The 10,373-nt window shown below is 36.8% G+C and overlaps 1 protein-coding gene across 1 annotated transcript in view; it reads left to right on the forward strand.

The window, feature by feature from the left end:
* Positions 1–10,373, forward strand: part of LOC105000203 (solute carrier organic anion transporter family member 1B3-like) — a 70,849-nt gene that overhangs the window by 56,037 nt on the left and 4,439 nt on the right. Inside the window, exons 11-13 of the mRNA XM_010855931.1 lie at positions 2,979–3,144; positions 5,533–5,717; positions 8,830–8,894. Coding sequence (XP_010854233.1) covers positions 2,979–3,144; positions 5,533–5,717; positions 8,830–8,894 — 416 coding nt within the window. The remainder of the gene's footprint in view (positions 1–2,978; positions 3,145–5,532; positions 5,718–8,829; positions 8,895–10,373) is intronic.

Raw genomic sequence — 10,373 nt, forward strand, 5'->3', positions numbered from 1 at the left:
TCCCGACTTGAAGGTAGATTCTTTACCATTTGAGCCACCAGGACTGTGGTCTCTACCCCAAATCAAGGGCAGGCTTCCTGTGCAGCTTTCTTTGTTTGTTTATTGTGGTAAACATCACATAGCGTAAAACACACTATTTTAACCATATTTAGCTGTACAGTTCAGTGCCTACTAAGTACATTCATATTTCTATATAAATCTCACCAAAATCCATCTCCTGAATTTTTAACCTTCCTAAACTGAAACGCTGTCCCCATTAAACACTACTTCCCCATTGCCTTTCCCCATGCTCTCCACCCCAAACCTCTGGCCCCTACTAATGTACTTTCTAATTCTATGAAGATTTATTGTCATCTCCTGAATATAACCAACAATTTTGGTTTAGGAAAGTTCACATCAAGTAACAAGCAAAGATCCCTGGATCATAGGTTAGTAACCATGGTTCTTAGCGCTGCTTATTGTTGGCTTTGAGCTTTTAAACTCTGGATCTTATAAGGTGTCCATTTGAACCTGTTGAATCTTCCCACATTCACTTAACATCATCTTATTCTCAGAGGCTCGCCAACTTAATCTTGAATTATCTCCCCACTCTGTCCTCGTCCTCTTTGTTGTTGAATATTCCTATCAACTATCACTCACTCTGGTTAATCAAAATACAGAGTACCTAGAACATTGAACTTTAGGGGGAAAAGAACCCTGGAGATTAAACAACCCAACCCTCTTATATCCTCTTCCTTTTCTAGTTGAGACCTGGAGAAACTTTGACTTGTTTGAAAACAATCAGTGACTCCAGAATGATGCTACTTCACGTATCACAAGTATATAGGTTTTAACCTAAAGTCAGGTCCCTGAAAACAGTACAATAACAGTGCTGTCTAGTCAAAGAAGGCAGCTAGACTTCTATGTGACTTTTAATTCAGTAAAATTGCACTAAGTGCCTCCTTAAAGATCAAGGTTTACAGGCTATATCAGTGCCCTCATGAAACTCATCCTCTAGTGATGACTATTAACAGAATGTATATATGCAGCATTTATGAAATGCTAGTCACTGGGGTAAATTTTTAAAGTATGACTTAGTGCAGAGGTTCTCAGAATGTGGTCTGAGAACCTATAGACTTTATCAGAGGGCCAACAAATTCTAAACTATTTTTATACTAATACAAGATAGTGTTTTCCTTTTTTAATTTATTTATTTTAATTAGAGGCTAATTACTTTACAGTATTGTATTGGTTTTGCCATACATCAACATGAATCCGCCACGGGTGTTCATGTGTTCCCAATCTTGAACCCCACTCTCACCTGCCTCCCCATACCATCCCTCTGGGTCGTCCCAGTGCACCAGCCCCAAGCATCCTGTATCCTGCATCGAACCTGGACTGGCGATTCGTTTCTTATATGATATTATACATGTTTCAATGCCATTCTCCCAAATCATCCCCCACCATCCCTCTCCCACAGAGTCCAAAAGACTGTTCTATACATCTGTGTCTCTTTTGCTGTCTTGCATACAGTGTTTTCCTTTTTCATTTTCTCATGAGTATCTAGTGATATTTTCTTTTTTTTTAATCTTATATTGGAGTATACTTGATTAACAATGTTGTGTTAGTTTCAGGTGTACAGCAAAGTGATTCAGTTATACATATACATGTATTTATTCTTTTCAAAATTCTTTTCCCATTTAGGATATTACAGGGTGATGAACAGAGTTTCCAGCGCTTGTATAGTGATATTTTCTAAGGCTACAAGATATGTGACAATAATATCAGTCTGATGGCTAAGGATGTGTGCACTTGTGCATTCTCATGTATTAATTTTTTACTGCTATTAATCTCTAGTGTGTGTGTATATATATATATATATATATCACTAAATAGAACCCACTTGAAGAAAAAATCTTTAGGATCCTCAATACTTTTCAAGAGTGAAAACGCTGCTGAAAACAGAAAGTTTGAGAACAGCTAAACTAATACTTTTCCAAAACAAATTTCGATGAGGATTTATGACTTACAAATGGCAAACCTGATTTTAGAAAGTGAAGCCACATTGTTACAAGGTGGCAGACCTAATGGGAGCCCAGGACTGTCTAATTGAAACGTCTGGACTGGGTTATTAATCATTATGCTAAAGTACTCCCCATCTGTTATATGTCTCCAAGCGGGATTAGACATTAGATGCTTTTAGTAAAATTATTGATTACAGAATTTCTGAGTCTACCTTTTTCTTTCTTTGTGAAAATTATTTTCTCATTCAAAGATAATTTATCAAGATTTTTACCAAAAACAAGAATTTTTTTTAATCTGTAGTCAGAAAATTAACTGTGCAAATAGTTTGTTTTATAAATATAGCCATAAGATTATATTTCATAAGCACAACTATGTTTTACAGTAAATTATTATAAAATTTGTTGTAGTTTCTTATGAAGCTTTTCTAGTCTCTCTCAATTGATTATATTGCTCTTGATTTAAAAAAATGATCCTTAAGTATTCTCCTTTGTCCATGTTGAATTATTTTCTTCTGTAGTTAAAGTATAGATTTTAAAATTCAAACTAGTTGAGTAACATTCACAGATTCATGGGACTTTACAGTGAGCTGGGAAGAACCTTAGCCTAATGCCATGACCCTACTGAACAGAATCATTTTCAGAAAAATGAAGTGATTTTTTTAAAGTAATTTTTTAATAGCCTCGTAAAGACCTACCCTCTTTGGTCTCTTCTTTATGTTTTACTTTTTCTACATAATAAATAGTGTCCGGGTAGTGATAAAAGGTGAGAAAATTAATAAGCACTAAAAATAAACTTTGTCATTTTGGAAAAGCAAAATTTCTCTAATTTAAAGACAACACTTTCCATTATTCCTCCTCTCCTCTTCCTCTCTCATCCTTTCCCTTTCCTTCTCTTTTTCTCCTCCTCATCTTTTTTTCCTCTTTCCCCTTCTTTCTCTCTTCTCTCTCTGATACATGTCTATCATATATTTCCAGAAATACTCCAGTGGCATCGCATGTAAATGTACCACTTTCTTATTGCAACTCAGACTGCAATTGTGACCCAACTCAATGGGAACCACTCTGTGGGAGCAATGGAATAACTTACATGTCACCTTGTTTAGCAGGATGTACATCTTCAAGTGGCAGCAAAAAGTCTATTGTGAGTATTAGTTTTTACTTCTCCTTAATCAAAGTTGCAGATTTAATGTAACTTATTAAACTTTGATAATGATGTGTCAGATATTTTTACAACTAAGGTCCCCAGCAAAGAGATAGAAAAAGATTCCCCTTATTGCTTGTCATTGTGATGGCTGTAATATGTAAACAAAGCCCCACATAAAATCCTGCCTGAGACACAATAGGTTTTTCTTGGCTTGAATTCTCAGGAGAATACTCCCACTTTTTCTTCTTGTGTTTATAAGACTATGGCCTTTTGAAATTTAAGAACACTTAGATCTTTAGAAAGCACTTCATTTGACTAAAGGATATGATTTCCATTCGGTTGGAGGTACTCAACCCTTCAAATGCTAAGTGGAAGTCTTGAGCCAATCCCTTGTCAAGCTAGATGAACAGCCATTTATGTGCTGTCTTGCACATAGATTCTAGAGATCTTATCTCTAAGCTCGATATCCTTCGACTTCCCAAGAAATTGATTAAGGCTTCCTCCTCACTTGAAAATCCTATGGGTGGAGGAGCCTGTTAGGCTGCCGTCCAAGGGGTCATGAAGAACGACTGAGCGACTTCACTTTCACTTTTCACTTTCGTGCACTGGAGAAGGAAATGGCAACCCACTCCAGTGTTCTTGCCTGGAGAATCTCAGGGACAGGGGAGCCTGGTGGGCTGCCGTCTATGGGGTCGCACAGAGTCGGATATGACTGAGGCGACTTAGCAGCAGCAGCAACTCACTTGACTGTCCAATTTTTGACTTCTAATTTTGATTTTTTTTTCAAAACTGGCACTTCTCCTATCCAAGGTAACAATATTCTGCTTACCTATTGCTAACATCTCCCATAGGAATGCCATTGCCTTCTTCACTAAAAATATCCCCTTCCATGCAAATTATGAGTTCTTCCCTAGGTAACTTCCAACAGCTGGGCATCATCCACGGTGTTATCCATTCCACTTCCAATCCACTGAATATCTCATTTCCTGGGCCATTTTCCTATCACCAGTGTTAGCAATATCATCCAATATGATCATTGCTCTCTACCACATCCTTTTGTCTTTGCTTTTCAAATTTTTTTCCATCGTTTTTCTTGCTCATAGTCATGTTAATTGCATAAATGAATGGTACCAAGGACTTTGAAGAACCTAGGTTCTTTGAAGCTGAAACATAAATTTGCACAAAAATTCCCCAAAGACTATACGTAAAAAAAACCACATCTCATATTTATGGCTATAGTTAGTGCCTCTCACTAAGACTGCCCTTTTAATATATTGTTCCACCATGTCCATGCGTGAAGGGCTGGAAGCGACATGATGTTGGAATCCTAAAGAGAGCTCTGTCTACTATGAAAACATCTTAAAACTAGCAATGATTTTATCATTTGGGGACCACCGGGGAGTGTCTTTTACCAAATTCTTAGTAATATGTCATCCCTTCTTAATCACTCACAATAATGTTCTTTGTACCTAAGTTTGGTTTTATTGACCAATGGACTTGCTATATAAAGAGCTTCTCCATACTACACTTAGTGAAAAGGTAAAACTCGGTCATCAAATAAGTATGAATTCAAATTCTTCCTCAGTTCCTCCCTCAGTATTTTGTCTTTGGCATTAACGGGTTCAAACTTCCCTTAAACATTGGTTTAGCTTAGACTCAGAAAAGAATTTATTAAAGCCATCTAGCCCCATAAATTGCCTGCTAAAGTAAGTCTCTAAAATCATTTGTTCCTAAATTTTCTCCTGCTGAGCCCTAACCTTTAGGGTATTTTGCTGTGCTGAACCTCTTGGGTAATGGCATTATTTATCCTATAATCTGTCACTATGCAATCGAATGGTGTGTTTGCTGGCCAAAGCATAATTCTAGCATCTCTGCCTGGTTCCTTTTGCCTTGACCTCTGCTATGGTCTGGTGGGTGGACTTAGTCCTGGGTTTGGCCCCTCCCAAACTACCATATTTTCTGGATTCACTAGACAATTCCTACCCAGGGATCGTCCCACATCATAGAAATTGCTAAAGAGAGTAAGTAAGTGTGCTATAGAAAATAAAAGTGAGTAGTAGAGAAATATTCTAAACTTTCATATTAATGAGAAAATTATTTACAGAGTTCTAGACATTACTTTTTTATACTCTTTCCTAATTTTTAATTTAGGGATAACTGAAAAGTATTAACTTTTAATATTTTATTAAAAATATTTTTTAATCTAGAAAGGAATCCAGAAAACTATTATGCCTTTCAATACTTAACATTGTTAGAATATTTTCTTTAAAACTGTAAATATTTTAGCTTAAATGAGTGAGATGTCTTTAAATATAATGGAATATATTCATAGCCCAGTCATATTTTGCAAATATATTCTGTAATATTTCAAAAACTATTTTTTAGGTGTTTCATAACTGTAGTTGTGTGGAAGAAAATGGTTTCCAGAGCAAAAATAACTCAATGAAGTTGGGTGAATGCCCGAAAAGTGATGACTGTAAAAGAAAATTTTATATTTACATAGTAGTGCAAATACTTACCCTTTTTTCTGCTGCATTAGGAAGCACCTCAAATATCATGCTGATTTTTAAGTGAGTATGACTTCTTAAAAGGGGTTTGGCTTCCCTGGTGGCTCAGAGGGTAAAGCATCTGCCTGCAGTACAGGAGACCCAGGTTCGATCCCTGGGTTGGGAAGATCCCCTGGAGAAGAAAATGGCAACCCATTCCAGTATTCTTGCCTGGAGAATCCCACGGACAGAAGAGCCTGGTGGGCTACAGTCCACGGGGTCACAAAGAGTCGGAGATGACTGAGCGACTTCACTTATGTATATTAGCTGATAAACATACCTAATAATGTACATATTTCCCATTATATTTGGAAACCAAATTCAGATTTTGTAATGTTTAAATTTTATGAGTGTATTTTCTTAGAATTAGTGTGCTACTTCACTGCCATAATTATTAATAATTTTGCCTTGGATTCTTCCACTACAAAATCTACAAAATTTGATCTCCACTACAAAATTTCTTCTCTTAATAAGAATTTTAAGACACAGACTGATTGACAACTGCCTCAATGTGGAAGAATCCTGTTGTGATTCTAAAAGAACTTCTAATTTTAAGATGCTTATCAGAGTGAATCACCTATTTATTTCATTTTTTAAAATTTGGGAACCAGACAGACAAACTAATATAAACAGTCTCTGATATTCCAGTTTTTAATCCTAGCCAAAAGAATGGCTTTTGACCTACCCTCATAGAGAAAAGAAATACCCTCATAGAGAAAAGAAACATATATGAGCAGAATTTATTCCTTTCTTCATTGATTAGGCAAATACTTAAACCACATTTGGTGAGGAATAATCCATTGTGAATAAAATACATAAAGTACCTGTTCCCATACAGATTGATGTAGGACTCACACTGCAGTGAACAATATTTTACATGATAATGATGTGTTTATGCATGAGATCATGCATGTAAGTATGAGCATGGGGGTCTGTGAGTGTGTGTGCATGTGAATGTAGGAGTGTCTGTGATCATTACTGTATATATGTGTATGTGTGTGTGTGTCACTATAACACATAAATCTATCATTTCCTCAGGGCTGTCTAAGATTTCAAGCCCCCTTGCCGGAAGATACTATCTCAATCTCCAAGTCCCCTCAATTCTCCTGCCCACCATCCCACTCCTTGAGTAAAAATACAAGTTGATAACAAATATCTCAGTTTTGCCTCTACTGCATCTGGCATGCATGCCAAAAGCACCCTTTAAGAAATCAACAGCAATGAAAAGTAACATTTCAGGCACTTGTTACAGAGAGTTCAACCAAGAACAAACTGAATTCTCTCTCTTTCCAAAAGCCCTTTTTAAAAATTCTGATATTCAAGAGAGATAGCTAAATGCACTAGTTAACTGTCACTGCTGGTTCCCTCATGACTACGTCCTCAGCAAAGAAACCACCTCCTTGAATAACATGACATCCTCTGCGTGCTAGCATGGCTTCACTGCCCTCAAATATATTGTTGTGAGTCCTCAGTTCAGCTAGTTGGAAGTGTCCCTGTCTTTTGAAAAAACAGACAAAAACCCCTTTCAATTCATTTTCTCTTTTAATAAATAATTCTGCTGTGTTTAATTTTTATTATGCTATGCTTAATTTAATTTTTATATTGTTTATTTTTATAAGCTTTCTTGGATATTTTTGAGAATCTCACTCAACAGTAGCACTCCTAAAAGACTTAACAGACAATTTTGTGTAAAGAAAATGGAGGATTGGAGGGCTAGCTCGCTATATTGGATCCTCATAACAGACAAGATAAATCTACTAAGAAAATAAGGAACCTAGGGCTGCTGCTGCTACTGCTGCTGCTAGGCTGCTTTAGTCGTGTCCAATTCTGTGCGACCCCATAGACGGCAGCCCACCAGGCTCCCCCGTCCCTGGGATTCTCCAGGCAAGAACACTGGAGTGGGTTGCCATTTCCTTCTCCAATGCATGAAAGTGGAAAGTGAAAGTGAAGTCGCTCAGTCATATCCGACTCTTAGCAACCCCAGGGACTGCAGCCTTCCAGGCTCCTCTGTCCATGGGATTTTCCAGTCAAGAGTACTGGAGTGGGTTGCCATTGCCTTCTCCGAAACTAGGGCTAAGAGAGGCTAAATGACTTCCCAAAGGCATCTAGTTAGACTTCACTGGTGGCTCAGTGGTAAAGAACCTACCTGTCAATGCAGGAGATATGGGTTCAATCCCTGGGTCTGGAAAATCCCCTGGTGAAGGAAATGGTAATCCACTCCAGTATTCTTGCCTGGGAAATCTCATGTCAGAGAAGTCTGATGGGCTACAGTCAATGGAGTTGCAAAGTGTCAGACATGACTTACTGACTAACAATAACAAAGGTATCTATTTACTATGAAACATGATTTATCTCTTTATTATCAAGAACAAAGACTAGCATAGAGTCTCGTAGGAGGCACTTGGCAAAGGTTTGTTGAATGACAAAGTTTATCTCTGAATAAATACAGTCATTCAAACCAAGAAAAAATAAGCCTTTGTATCAGTTAAATCAATATTTTGGTAAAAACAGAATTTTTGAGCCTTAATCCCTCACCGTATCAGAGATGGTCATGTCATTAGCTAACTGAACATAGAAAAATGGAATTGTGGAAAGAACTTTCTAAATGCAAGACTGAGTTAATTTTTAAGAAAGGATTAACATGTACTTACTACCTTTAAAATGACATTTAAATACACTAGACACTAGAATATAGATAACTTTTTGATCTTCCTGGTTATATTTTGTTGACATGAAACATATTAGTTAACTTTTCTGTTAACAGCAATGATAGAAAGAAGGTACAAAAAAGAGTTCTACTCAGTCTAAAACCTGCATAAACATATTTGCCTTCTCATATGGCCTATGTAAACTAAATAGATTACATGAAATTATTGTCTTCATAGATATCATAATTCTATTTCAACCACTATCTCAGGATTTCCTAAAGATAAAACATGAAAATGTTTGTAAAACTGTCTTGAACTTGTAACAGTGAATAAGTAAAGGAATAATAACTATTAATGTCATTCAGACGTTTGCCTTCGCTTGAGGGTTTTTATTCAATCATAAAGAATAACACTGAAAAATGCTTTAATATTAACTCAGTTGGTATTTTAGGAATGTTTAATGTTTCTTTGCCTTTATCTTATTTCAGAAATGTTGAACCTGAACTGAAATCACTTGCCATGGGTTTCCATTCACTAACTATTCGAACGCTAGGTATGATAAATATGTAGATGATAAATTCCAGATATAATTTTTCATGTCAAAGACTAAAATGTAATTGATTTCTAATTGTAAGAAAGTTTTTTAAAGGTATAAGTAAAAATTATTTGTATCTTTGTGGTAAATGAAAAATAATGAGATAAAGGAAAACTAAATGACCTAAAAGAAAATCTGATTGTCAATTCTATGTAAAATCAATCTGTAAGAATAAGGCATCATTGCACTCGTATTATATCCTTTCTAAAACAAGAATCAGTGGTCTCCAAAGATTTTTAACTTAAGATGTAGGGATATTTCTTCCCATATGCAGAGTGGAGGGCTGTCCTTATACATTGAGGGGCTTAATGCTCAAAACAGCTCCAAAGGCCCACAGATCGTGCCAAACAACAAATGCAGACTTTCACAGTCCCACTGACTAGTTCTGTAAAGCAGAAGGAAAAGGGAATGGATGTTAACTGAACTCAGGTTTGGCTGCTGCCTGCTCAAAAGTCAATACTCCAGTCAAAATTCCAGAAGCAAATGTTGATAGAAAGGAAAGTTGCTTTAATCAAAAAAGCCAGCAATCTGGGGAGAAGGCAGACTCATGTCCCAGAACCAACTCTAAGATTCTGCTTTTCCCTTTGGGAGCAGTTACGATATCTGCAAAACAACTCCAGGGTGTACATCAGACACTGAAAGATTCTGTGATTTTATTAAATCAGGAAAATAAATTGTTGGCATATATTTTTCTTAAAGAGATGGGAATATCAGACCACCTTTCCTGCCTCTTGAGAAACCTGTATGCAGGTCAGGAAGCAACAGTTAGAACTGGACATGCAACAGCAGACTGGTTCCAAATAGTGAAAGGAGTATATCAAGGCTGTATATTGTCATCCTGCTTATTTAACTTCTATGCAGAGTACATCATGAGAAACGCTGGGCTGGATGAAACACAAGCTGGAATCAAGATTGCCAGGAGAAATATCAATAACCTCAGATATGCTGATGACACCACCCTTATGGCAGAAAGCGAAGAAGAACTAAAGAGCCTCTTGATGAAAAGCAAAGAGGAGAGTGAAAAAGTTGGCTTAAAACTCAACATTCAGAAAACAAAGATTATGGCATCTGGTCCCATCACTTCATGGCAAATAGATGGGAAAACAGTGGAAACAGTGTCAGACTTTATTTTCTGGGGCTCCAAAATTACTGCAGATGGTGACTGCAGCCATGAAATTAAAAGATGCTTACTCCTTGGAAGAAAAGTTATGACCAACCTAGACAGCATGTTTAAAAGCAGAGACATTACTTTGCAAACAAAGTTCCATCAGCCAAGGCTATGGTTTTTCCAGTAGTCATGTATGGATGTGAGAGGTGGACTATAAAGAAAGCTGAAGAATTGATGCTTTTGAACTGTGATGTTGGAGAAGCCTCTTGAGAGTCCCTTGGACAGCAAGGAGATCCAACCAGTCCATCCTAAAGGAAATCAGTCCTGAA

The sequence above is a fragment of the Bison bison genome, unplaced genomic scaffold (genome assembly GCF_000754665.1).
Source record: "Bison bison bison isolate TAMUID 2011002044 unplaced genomic scaffold, Bison_UMD1.0 scf7180017864370, whole genome shotgun sequence".
Classification (NCBI taxonomy): domain Eukaryota; kingdom Metazoa; phylum Chordata; class Mammalia; order Artiodactyla; family Bovidae; genus Bison; species Bison bison.